The sequence below is a fragment of the Xenopus laevis genome, chromosome 2L (genome assembly GCF_017654675.1).
Source record: "Xenopus laevis strain J_2021 chromosome 2L, Xenopus_laevis_v10.1, whole genome shotgun sequence".
In the NCBI taxonomy this organism is placed as follows: Eukaryota; Metazoa; Chordata; class Amphibia; order Anura; family Pipidae; genus Xenopus; species Xenopus laevis.
Genome location: NC_054373.1, coordinates 131,597,296 through 131,610,723, shown reverse-complemented (window position 1 = coordinate 131,610,723; position 13,428 = coordinate 131,597,296). Strand labels below are relative to the sequence as shown.

The following is a 13,428-nucleotide window of genomic DNA, read 5'->3' as shown; positions in this document are numbered from 1 at the left end:
AAGGAACACAAAGGAGTAATTTGCATGTCTCCGCCCATGATGCCTTATGGGAGAATCAAAACTCTCATTTTTGGTATCTAGGCAGTGCTGTGTGTATGGCATGAGACAAGTAAATACCTTCTGATTCCATAAGGCATCACTTAGCATATCCACCAGGAAGCCATTTTTCCTTTGTTCTCTGAGGACCGTGTGGGTTTTGGCTCAACTTCAGGCAGTGAAGGTGATTGGCTGATGGTCCAATCACCTTCACCAACTCGCCCAAGTTATTCGATGCAGAGGAAGCAACCCAGTCAACAAGCTGTGCAAGGACTCCCTGGATCTCCGAAACCAGGATAAAGCTAAAGCTCTACTTACTCAGAGGCTATTTACAGTTTCTTACAATAGGGACGTAAGTGGTAGTTTTTGAACATTTTTCACATTTCCTTGTGTATTATATATATATTGCTATTTGTAAATATTGTGTGCTGTGAACTTCTATTAAATTCCAATTAATAACTCAACTGGCTTGGCTGATGAAAAATACCTACATTTTTATCTTTTTTGGGGTTTGCATAGTAAGTTTGCTTACATTGTTAATTTGTAGTGGGGCCCTGGGCTATCTGGTACCTCTGAGACCTACAGGTTTATAGGAGCTCAGTGGGCCAGACAGATAGGATTTGGGGTGTAGGTGAGTGGGCATATTAATCACCAGGTGGTCACATGCTACCCAAGCGCTGTGGCACTTTCTAAAGTTTTGGGGCAACTCAGGGAGTTCCAGTGAAGCACCATCCATGGGGTCAGAGGTCCTGGGTGCATTCCCGCTGGTATAGAGTTGTGACTGCTGCAGAGGTGAAGCTAGAGTAAGCCTCTTTGGATTAGCCTGGGAGTATTAGTAATTTTTATAGTCTTCTTTTTATTTTTGCCCACTTAGTACACCTGGTGGACGGAACTACCCCCCACACTTACGCATTTATATAATTCTTATCATTATAAAGCACCAACATATTTCACAGAACTGCTAAAACAGACATGCAATTATGGCAATTAAATTGCAAACTCTAATACTTACAGAAAATAGCTGTTCAACTCAGTTGAACATGCAGATGCAGTGTAAACTTAAAGGGAAATTCCACAAAAACATAACTGAAGCCTTTTGAAAAGTAAACATAACTTCAAGCAACTTTGCAATATACATCAATTAAAAAATAGGCAGGCTTTTCGTGATTTTTAATGGATTCTGACAGTTCCCTAAGCCTAGCCCCCTGCTCTTCTGCTGATCTATCTGACTACTTTGCTGAGCTGGCTGACTACTGTTACTTTGTATCAACAGCCATTAGTCCTTAGTCTGCATCCTCCAAACCCCACAATTCCCTGCACATGTGATTTCAATAAGGAATGGAACATCATAGTGCAATGCATTGTGGGTTATGCAGTTCCTGCAGTCTGTATGTAAGCTGTGGAGAAGTTGTTACTATGTGTAACATCAGTGTTTTAGTCCCTCCTTCCCTGCCAGGATTTCAAATGATGCAGAAAGAAAAGAACTGTGAAACAGCTGGATTTCAGCATAGAAAATTGTATTCATTCATATTTTTTGAAGAATGTGATTGGTATATTAGGGGTTTATGTGTTATGTGGTACTCTTTATCAAATTTTGGTTTGGAAGCCGGAGTTCCACTTTAAAGCATGGATGTACCCTAAGACTTCATCAAATACAGGTTACAAACAAATTAATTTAGCAGAGATCTCCCATATCACATTATTAATTTGTGTTCATTACTTACTTCATTTTCTTGTAGATCCCATTGACCAGTCATGTCTGCCTTCAGAATTAATGCATCTTCAGGAAATGGTAATGTATATTCATCCATGCAGACTGAGAGAAGGAAATGTCTGCACATATGTTATCCTGCTATTGAATTCAATAAGGCAAAAACAGTGACACGCTTTGACAAGAGTCACAGCTCAAATATACAGGCTAGTTTACAAACATGTGGCTTGTATTAGTCAAATCCAGATTAATTGCTGCATTGGTGCTTTTTACTAGTACCTGTACCATGTTTTTTTTAATTGAATCTCAGGTGCTAATTTGTTGAATGCATGTAGGAGAAATGTTACAATTATTTGGAATAAGCGCTGCCATTTTTGCTATGTCTGCTAAACATATATGTGAACTGGATATGAGAGACAAACTAGATGATAACCATTGACAATCAGTCACCCATTGCTATTTTTTGCATGCAATTTATATTAATATAACCTGTCTTAGAATATTTTGTACTACCTATATCTTCATTTGTCTTCCCCTAACAGAGGCCAAGAGTGCCACCCTGGGTTCAGTTACTAGGCAGAATGTTATACAAGACACAAATAAAAGGAGAACTCTTCTTCAGGACAGCAGCTGGATAAAAAACAAACCAACAGAAGAAGAAGATAAAAGGTTAGAATATGAAATACATTTTATTAACTTTATACATTTTGGCTGTTATGTAATAAAAGGCAATATGTTTGCCCAGGAGCAGTAACCCATAGCAACCAATCAGCAGGTAGCATTTACTGGTCACCCATTTAAAAGCTTAAAATGGGTTTGCTAAGGTTACTGACCTTGGGCAATCTCACGTGTCTATCATTACAAATGGGGGTTTGTATTTTGGCACATGCCTTAAATAAGGATTTTGAAGTTTAAGTGAGAAAACCTTTAGTATACTGCTAAATCCTCCTTTATTGGAGAACGCATTGGCAGCATTTGAACCCTTCCTCAGCTTATATTATTCTGCGCTCTCTTCACTTGCTTTTGTCATTATTTATACTTTTTTGTCTGTCAACTTGCTAAGATAGGGATTCCCAGACTTTACCAATATGGGATCTGTTTTAAGTGATTTATTGTATCAAGATCTATCATCTGAAAAGTTAAACTGCCATGCAAAACATAACTTCATTGCATTATGCTAAGAGAGAGTTTTGTGTTTAACTAAATGACACCCCTTTCACAAGCCATTAAAACAAATCTAAAACAAACTGTATATTTGTTAGCAGTGAGGGTCTGTTATGATTTACAGGTAACCACGTCAAGATCTACTGGTAAATCCTGTTTTACCTTTTGGCTACCCATTCATTATTTTGTACTATCTCCTCTGCGGTCTGAACTCACCTTCATTATGAAACAGATATCAGTTGCTTAAAGCACTGTTTAGATGTGTGCTGTTCTTCATTATTGAATGCTTTCTTAATCCAAGAAACAAGCAAATCAATTATTTTGTCTCCAGCACATGATAATTATTGATACTTTTTGCACATAGCCTCACAATAAAGATCCTTCATATTAGATTATAATGACTTATGTGTTAAGCCTCCTTGAGCAACAGCATTTGCTTCGTGCTTTACAGCTGATATTATAGATGTCTTATAATAAAGAATTTCACAAATTTCGAAATTTTCACCGGAAAACTTCAGGGTACTGCCTGAAACCCAGCGCACATCAAAAAATCATTGGGACTTCTCCCATTGACTTATGTGCAACTTCAACAGGTCTGAGATGCCGGATTTTCAGATTCTGACTTTTCCTTCCTTGGAGTTTAAAATATTCAGAAAAATTCGTGATTTTTTAAAAGTCAGATTTTATTAGAAAGAAATAAAACACAAGATTTTGTTGTGATTTTTGCATTCGGAGTTTAGTAAATAACCCCCTTAAAGTTGCATATAGGTCATGTTGATAATTTTTTTGCCGATAGGTCTGCTTTTGTAAGTAATTATTACTTGAAGTTCCTAAACCTGGCTACTGCTAATGGTGCTAATGGCGTAACAATGTTGCGCTCCCCCCAACATTCAGAGGGACTCGGCACACTGCAGCTCCTAAACAGTCCTCCTTCCACCTTCCTTCTCCCGTCCCAGTTCCCCCATTCTCTGGCATTGGAGCAGGTAAAAGAGTGACTGGGGAAGTTCCTTCACTACAGAGGAAGCAGACCCAATGGTCCGGGGCCCCCTGTTCCTGCCCCCCCCCCGCAGTATCTGCTTTCTCTATAGTTATGCCACTGACTGCTGCACAAATATGGCAGCCCCATCATAGAGAAACAAGGGTATGTAAAACCGGGCCAATACTTTTATGACAAAATTATAAATAGCAAGCAAAGACAATTTAATAATGTAAAAAAAGGTTTAATTTATTTTGTCAGTATCCCTACAGGGCATATTATTATGCTGTGTAAAAAAACAGAAGGATAATATACCATACATCGCCAGGCTTCACCGTGTTAAAAATTTTTAGGCGTTTTTTCTTAGCGTGACTTCCGCCTGGAAGCAATGTACCTGTAATCTGGTGTTCGCATGGCGTAAAATTACACACATCTTGATAAATTGACCATTTATTTTACATAGCTTTTTACACTGTTTTTTGGTGAATTTTGTTTTAAACAGCATAATAAATATGCCCCTAAAAGTAAGTAATGGAAGGAAGGAAATTGGGCTTTAAAACAGAAAGAGGTTGAATTAGGTAAGGAAGGAGTTAAACAGTTACAGCCGCAAGTTAATTCCTCACGCCTTGCCCTGCAGCACTCTCTCTGGTCTTCTCTTTATTTTCTCATTGTACAAGGAGCAGCTTTTTCCTTTGCACCTGGCTATATTCTGATTGGATGAGACTCCAAGCACTTGGATTCATTAGGGAAAAACAATATTAAATCAGTTGTATTAGTGGTTAAGGAGCTCATTTATAAACACTAGGCTAATTTGCACATGATCAGTAAATCATAGCAACCAATCAGTGACTGGCTTTTTCAGCCAGCTGCAGGTTGAACAATGAAAGCAAACATTTGATAGGTTGTCATAGGTAACTGTCCAGTTGCAAATTTTCCGGTGTTTAATAATGAACCCCTAAGTCATCATATTTACAAACTTTTTTTAACGTGTAACATTTTCGGTTCAACTTATATTTCACAGCAAAGAGGAGAACTTTGGAAGAAGTTTACTGAATCACTACAAATCCCAGGACAATCTGGACAGGTAACTTTATGTTTTGTTCTTTTGTGTGTCCCCTATGCTATGATATCTACAGAGTATTAGAAAAGTGGTGATTTTATCAGAATTCAGACAATCATGAATGTCACACTATGAATTTGATCTCTGCAATATTCAGAAGAACAAGTGCAGAAATGAAATGTCAAATCGTTGAATCCCAAATGATTCCCAGCTGTTCTGTCTTTTATTCTAGTATATAAACACTTTAATGCCACTTATCAAATCTAACTGTTTTAGCATTGGGTATTAGTACTCCAGCCACTCCCAGCTCATAAGCATCACCTATCTAATTGATCCCCAATGCAAATCTTATGCAGGAATTAATGGCTTTAACTATTATTTTCAGTGCTGAAATGAAATGTTTCACTGTAGAAAATACATTGTTAAATTCAAAACTAACATTATCTTTTTTTCATTATACAGTGGCCACTAAATGTGTTATTGTATATTCAGATCTCAGCTTCAGCTAAATGTTAACAGTACAACAGAACAATACATGTTCTTTTGTGAAGTCATTTTGCATTTCCAGGAAAAATTATAAAAAATAAAAAGCCCTTGAATTAAATTTTATATTACTCATTATATTGCAGAAGTATTGCTTATTATACTAACTTAAAGCTTAAGCAGGGTGGTTGTAAAGGAATACTTTTAAATCCTGTAGATGATTATCCTGCTGTGTATCCTGCTGCCTATATTACTTCCCTGTACATATCTCTGCTGTTCTCCAGCTGGGGCGTGGGGGTGGGATTACACTAAAAAGAGACAAGTTTCTACTTAAAGGAGAAGGAATAGCATTTTACAATTGGGGTGCCAAAAGTTAGGCACCCTCAAGTGACTATTTTTACTTACCTGACAGGGGTATTTCTAGCGAGCACCATGGTCGGAAAGATCCTCTTCCTGCTTCATCGGTTTCCAAATTTCCCGGGGCAGAAGCATGCGCAGAGGAGCGAAATAGCAGGCTTTTTCATAAAAGTCTGGCTTTCCGCTCTACTGCGCATGTGCAAGTAAGAGAAGACCCGAAGAAGCAGGAAGAGGATCTCTCCATGGTTTTCTGCTGATAGGAGCGCCGGCCCAGGGTGTCAGGTAAGTAAAAGTAGTCACTTGGGGGTGCCTAACCTTTGGCACCCCAAGTGTAAAATGCTCTACCTGGAATTATATAACTTTCTAATCTCTGTTACTAAATTCTATGTTTTATCTTTGTAGGCCTCAAGAAGATGAAGGAACAAAACGCATACATAATAGGTTTAAGTCTGATGATGCTTTGGACAGGTATTTTTTAAATGCATGCATAAATGGAATTAAATCATCTCACATCAGCAGGGATGGCCCTTCATCCAGTTAAAACTTAGTGGGAGGATATATTTATCATCAATAGGCAAGGCAATAGGGGTTTTATTGCTCAGTGTTTCCTCTAAGCTGTGTGCACATGCCACAAGGCTGCAAGGCTGTTTCTGAGGCTGCTGTCATCTGATGTTTTGCTGTTTCTGGGTCTGCTTGCCATCTGCCGTACTTACAACTTTAGCATTGGATCAGGTTGTGGGGCACATTGCTATTAAGCTCTCTGCACTAGAAGTTTAAAACTTCTTAAAGTTATATGGGGTGGCAAAAACATTATGGTAGGAGTGACCCCGCAGGGCTATATCTTTAGTTCTTATGCACTGGTCCTGGACCCAGAAGTGCCCCTCCCTTGGCAAGTGGAGCCTGTGCAGTAGAGATTCCGCACTGTGACTCCCAGGTATAACCCCTAAATTCCACAAGGGCAGTTGCTCATTGCAATCATTAATTGGTTCGCAGTTATTTAAATAAGCACCTTTTATGACATTATCCAATATGTTTGTAATCAATCGCACAATTTATTAGAAGTGCACACAAATTATAACAGACACAGATGAAACATTGCTATTGCTCAATATTGATATTATACATACATATCCCAGTGACCAACACTGCTATAACCCAACAGTTTATATTATGCAAGAAAGAGATTATATATATGAAAACAAAAAATAATGTATCTGTCCTGTAGGGGTGTATAAAATACTGCTATTAATGAATACAGCTTATGTGTTATTGTTCAGTTTGAAGCAACTTAAAACACTGTCCAAATGTAACCATTTAATTTAGAAAACATGTTCTTGCATGCATTTGTTTCCTCATTTAATCAGTGAATGTTATATTTGCATGTCTTGATAACACTTTGCTTTATTATGCCAATTAACAATGAACATGCAACAGTTTGTCCTTGTCAAATCGGTTTTGTGTTTAATGTTTATGGTAACATTAGGACACACATTATACAAAGTATGTTATCTCAAGTACTCTATAGAATCTCTAGTTAGATACCTTATAGGTTCCTTGATTTTTATTATGTACACAAAAACACATACAATTATGGTATCCGTTAGCTGGGAGCCCGTTATCTGGAAGGCTCCGAATAACAGAAAGGCTGTCTCCCATAGACTTCGTTTTATCCAGATAATCCAATTTTTTTCTCGGTAATAATAAAACAGTCCCCTGTAATTGATCCAAACAAAGATATAATTGATCCTTATGGGAAGCAAAACCAAACTATTATTTAATGTTTACATGATTTTCTAGTAGCCTTAGGGGCCTATTTATAATGCTGTGTAAAAAGTGGAGCGAAGCATTACCGGTGATGTTGCCCAGAGCAACCAATCAGCAATTACATTTCAACAGTAATGTAAAGATCTGATTGGTTGCAATGAGCAACATCACCGAGAATTTTTCACTCTAATTTTTACACAGCATGATAAATAGAGCCTTTAAAGGAGAAGGAAACCCAGTCGGCGCAAACCCCCCCTCCCGTGTGTTGCCCATCCTCCCTCCTCCCCCCTGGCCTACCTGTCCCGCTGGGCAAATGCCCCAAACTTTTTACTTACCCTTCTGTGCAGGTCTAGTCCACAGAGTTCACAGGCACCATCTTCTTCCAAATAATTATATAAAGAATGATGCGATCCGCATCGGAGCTCACCCAGTAGCGCTGTGCTTTCCTGGTCGCAGCCCGTACGAGACGCCGGCCACTTCCCGCCGGTATTCAGTGTAGAGTAGACAGTATTCTCGTCACTATCGGCGCTGATCCAGGACACGGCACACAGACAACAGCATCAATGAAAAAAGGTTGGCTTTATTTGAACACACACATGCGGTTGTGGATTACAGCGGTGGATAGTCAGACAGCCTTGTGTATCCACCGCTGTAATCCACAACCGCATGTGTGTGTTCAAATAAAGCCAACCTTTTTTCATTGATGCTGTTGTCTGTGTGCCGTGTCCTGGATCAGCGCCGATAGTGACGAGAATACTGTCTACTCTACCATCTTCTTCCACGCGATCTTCTTCCTGCTTTGACCGGCGTTTTGGCGCATGCACAGTAGGAGCATTTTGCCGGTATGGATCTACTGCGCATGCGCCAAAAGTCACAAAGTTTTCCGATTTCACTTCCTGACATTCCGCGCATGCGCAGTAGATCATACCGGCGAAGTGCTCCTACTGCGCATGCGCCGGTCAAAGCAGGAAGAAGATCGCTTGGAAGAAGATGGCGCCGGTGAACTCAGTAGACTGGACCTGCGCAGAAGGGTAAGTAACAAGTTAGGGGCATTTGCCCAGCGGGACAGGTAGGCCAGGGGGGAGGAGGGAGGGGAAGCAACACAAGGGAGGGGGGAGGGTTTTTGCGCCGACTAGGTTTCCTTCTCCTTTAAGGTATAAAGATTATGGAAAGATCCATTATGTGGAAAGCCCCAGGTCCCGAGCATTCTGGATAACATGTCCCATACCTGTATATATAATTTTTAACATACATTGGACTACACTTTTGAAGTATTTAAGGGATTTGGACCAACTGGCAATCAAAAACTAGTTAAAGGTTATAGGCATTCATATACATAACTCTATAAAAAAAAGTTTATCCATCAATGAATATTCCAAAAGCAAAAGGACATCTCTTAATATTAGACAAATTAAGGTTTTTTCTTTATGTGCATAATGTGTTTTATAGTTTTCAGTGCATCTATTAGGTGCTGGATACTTGGGTCTGCACTCTGTTTAGGGGAAAGAATACTATTTTGTTCATAGCAAGCTCCTGTGCAGACACACACACACATGCTTAATTAGCACTTAATTCAACAGGTGAACTATGAATAAAAATGTATAGTTAAATAATTATACATTCCCAGGCCATTAAATGACTTACTAAAGCAAGAAATATACTATATGGGGGATAACCAAAGCTTTTATGTAATGAATATAGTGAGATATACTATAACAACTTGTTATTTTATACAAATGAATTATAACTACTATTTAACTAAATATAGACCAATTTATTGCATTTCACAATACAGACTATGTAAACAAAAGTAACAGTTTTTGAATATAAAGTGCTATGTTTTCCTACAGAATTCCATCTAAAAGTGCCTCTGAAAGAGGAAACAAAGCTGCAACTTTGGAAAGATTGCCCATGAGGTAGCCTCTTTTACAGTACATGGCATTTCTTTGCACTGTTAAGAAAAGGGGATGCTTATATTGAAAATAAACTGCAATACAATTAGTTACCGGCTTTACACAGTCACCTGCTTTAAGCAGTCAATTTCATTCTAGCTGAAAACCATCAAGACATATGCAACTTTATCTAATAAAAGGCACTAAATTTGCCCAGGAACTGTAACACATAGCAACCAATCAGCAGGTACAATTTACTGGTTACCTGTTTAAAAGCAAACATCTTATTGGTTGCTATGGGTTACTGCCACTTGGCAAACTTAGTGCCTTTTATAACATTTGGTGACTTGTGAATTAGATATGAACATGTTATTTTTTTACCAAACAGTAGAGCTTGGTCATTTAGCAATGCCTGGAAACAATAGGCTGCAAATATTTCAGAAAATCGCTGAATATACAGTATATAGGAGTGTGTACAGAGAAGAGATCACATTCACAGGATTTAAAGAAAGACTTCACATCTCCACAAAATACTACATTTTGTCTTGTGAGTGTGATCTCCCACTTCTCTGCTGCATCAGGGGCCATGTTTTTTTGTATCGGGAAATGCTCCTTTTATGTACTGTATAAAAGCGTTTTACATTTTTACTCTACCTGTGTAGAGACAATAAATTGTTTATGTTAATTTAAATTGCTACAGGTAATAATAAAATAAATACTTTTCTGAATGATCAAGCCCCCTTCTGTGATCCAATATTTTGTTGGGCCACCTGTAGCTCATAGAAAAAAATATAAACAGGCAACAAATATGGTGATAATAAAGCCCTAGGTATATGCAAGACCATTACTTGGATAATTAGCAAAGAGACACAGTATGTGATAAAATCTAGAGAATTCACAGATTTGGATCCTTACATCAGATAGTGTAAGTCTGGAATAAGGAGCAAACAGGAAAGTGATTCCAACATTAGTATTTTCATGTACACAATCAAGAGCTGTTAATAACATGTCTTATGTGTATGTGCATGCTTTGCTAATATGAACTAACCTAAATGTGGCCCCTTGTTTGAATGCATAAGAAGAAAACAAATGTCTCCCTAACTATACCTGAATTTCCTAATGTTTTACATTGTGACAGCTACCCACTATGCTATAAGGTCATTGTCACTAGAAGGCTGTTGTGTTCATAAGATTTAGAAATAAAATGCTAAATGCTGAAATGGCACACACAGAAAAAAAGCACCACATTTTATCCCTCTGTTGTAACTAGAATTTGTGCTTCTTTAGTTCTGCATACTTAATAAGGTTATTATCCATTGTGTTAGCCCTGCAGTGTTCCCAGTGCGCAAATCAAAGATGGAACCATCCATGGCACACTGTAGTACAAGCCTGTGGATGGAACCACAGAGAATTGCAACCTGCATGTTATAATGCTGAAGGCAACAACCTAGGAAAGGGTTGTGTTAAAAATTTGAACTTCTTTTTAATTATTGTGAATTTTAATTAGGAAATTCTATTTTTTCTTCTTTTTTTACATGCAGTGGTAAATCAGAATATGAAAATAAGAGGTAAGAGAGTGCAAATAAAACCCATTTGTTCAGTATGTTTTTTTTAATCATAGTACAGTATTATAGCTGTATTAATGTATTTTAACAGACAATCCTGGGCTCCTGGAAGTAGAACAACGACGACAGCTATAACAAGTACAGAGGATAAAAGGTGAATCAGACTAATTGAATAGCAAACTATAAAAACTGTATAAAATATGCAAATTACAGTAATAGGAAAATTGAAAATATATTATTTATCTTGTGTTATTATAATACATCATATCCAGAAGAATAAGGGGCACATTTACTATTGGTTGAAAATCGAGGGTTAATTAACCCTCAATATTCGACCATCTAAGTAAAATCCTTCGAGGATTTACCGCATTTACTTCAATCAAACGATCGAAGGAAAAGTCGTTCTAATCGAACGATTCGAAGGATTTTAATCCATTGATCAAGCGATTTTCCTTCAATCAGAAATTACTTAGAAAGCTTATGGGGAAGGTCCCCATAGGCTAACATTGGTGCTCGGTAGGTTTTAGGTAGGTAGTCAAAGTTTTTTTTGAAGAGACAGTACTTCGACTATCGAATGGTCGAATAGTCGAACGTTTTTTAGTTCGAATTGTTCATTTTGAAGTCGTAGTCGAAGGTCGAAGTAGCCAATTCGATGGTCGAAGTAGCCAAAAATAACTTCGAAATTTGAAGTTTTTTTCATTCTAATCCTTCACTCGAGCTTAGTAAATGTGCCCCTTAGTCTATTGGTATACAAGAAATTTCAGTCAAAGAAAAGGTAATAATGTCAGGCTTTGTAAATGAGATGCAGTTTATTTAGCGACATTGTGGACAGAATGATTGCTGTATTATAGTAGTCAATCATGTCTAAATCAAAGCACCTGCAGGTGTGTTATTGTGTGATGCGGCTTTTCAGTTTGCAAACTGCAGTATATAGTATTGTGCAGTGTTTCCTAGCCTATAAACCATCTCATACACAAACTCAAATAGAAGTTTAGTACCATAATATTTACATTCAATGCTGCTTTGTACATTTTAGGATATTAAATTCTAGTGCTAAATATTATTCCTGTGTGTGTATATAGCAGTGCATGTATCTATGTGTGTTCAGTCTTGCTTTGACATAAATATAATATATTGTTATGTTGTCCTTACAGAGTAATGCTTTTTTTTTTTTTTTTGTACAGTGTAATTCTGTTGAATTGCATTTTCCATACAGTGTAAGGCTGTGGAATTAAATGATCAATGTTAGTTATATAATTCAGTCCTTGAAAATAAATTGCCTCAAGTAAGCAGTCACTAAATAATATTTCATCTGGAGCAGTAAGAATGCAGACTTACAGTATGTAGCAATACAGGCAAAATTTTCCCCAGGGCAGTAACCAACTAAACCAGTAAGACATTTGCTTTCAATAATCTGACCACAATAGACTAGGGATGTAGCGAACGTCGGAAAAAAAGTTCGCGAACATATTCGCGAACTTGCGCAAAAATGCGAGCGGTTCGCGAACGGTTCGCGAACCCCATAGACTTCAATGGGAAGGCGAACTTTAACATCTAGAAAAGACATTTCTGGCCAGAAAAATGATTTTAAAGTTGTTTAAAGGGTGCAACGACCTGGACAGTGGCATGCCAGAGGGGGATCAAGGGCAAAAATGTATCTGAAAAATCTGCCTGTGTGTGCTTGGAAGAGATAGTGTAGGGGGAGAGCTGTTAGTGATTTCAGGGACAGATGATAGTAAGTTTGCTGGCTAGTAATCTGCTTGATACTGCTCTGTATTGGAGGGACAGAAGTCTGCAGGGATTTGAGGGACATTTTAGCTTAGGTAGCTTTGCTGGCTAGTAATCTACTGTTCTCTTTAAACAACTGCCATACGTTGACCTTGTAGGCATTGTTTGCCCAGTTTTTTTGGACGCAGCCACTGAAGCACAGTTGCCAGAAAAAATATGCCATATAAATGCTGAAAATAGTCATTTTTCGCCATACGTTGACCTTGTAGACATTGTTTGCCCAGTTTTTTTGGACGCAGCCACTGAAGCACAGTTGCCAGAAAAAATATGCCATATAAATGCTGAAAATAGTAATTTTTCGCCATACGTTGACCTTGTAGACATTGTTTGCCCAGTTTTTTTGGTTGCAGCCACTGAAGCACAGTTGCCAGAAAAAATATGCCACATAAATGCTGAAAATAGTCATTTTTTGCCATATACGTTGAGTCAACGTATGGCAAAAAATGACTATTTTCAGCATTTATATGGCATATTTTTTCTGGCCTCTGTGCTTCAGTGGCTGTGGCCAAAAAAACTGGGCAAACAATGCCTACAAGGTCAACGTCGTTGACCTTGTAGGCATTGTTTGCCCAGTTTTTTTGGCCACAGCCACTGAAGCACAGAGGCCAGAAAAAATATGCCATATAAATGCT

General features: G+C 38.0%; 1 protein-coding gene across 1 annotated transcript in view; it reads left to right on the top strand.

Annotated features, from left to right (window-relative positions):
- The window catches only part of scel.L (sciellin L homeolog), a gene marked incomplete in the record, with an annotated part of 62,143 nt that overhangs the window by 11,526 nt on the left and 37,189 nt on the right, over positions 1 to 13,428 (top strand). The window contains 7 exon segments of the mRNA NM_001092354.1: positions 1,776 to 1,828; positions 2,290 to 2,416; positions 4,909 to 4,971; positions 6,190 to 6,255; positions 9,402 to 9,467; positions 10,985 to 11,011; positions 11,100 to 11,162. Of these exon segments, the coding sequence (NP_001085823.1) occupies positions 1,792 to 1,828; positions 2,290 to 2,416; positions 4,909 to 4,971; positions 6,190 to 6,255; positions 9,402 to 9,467; positions 10,985 to 11,011; positions 11,100 to 11,162 (449 nt within the window).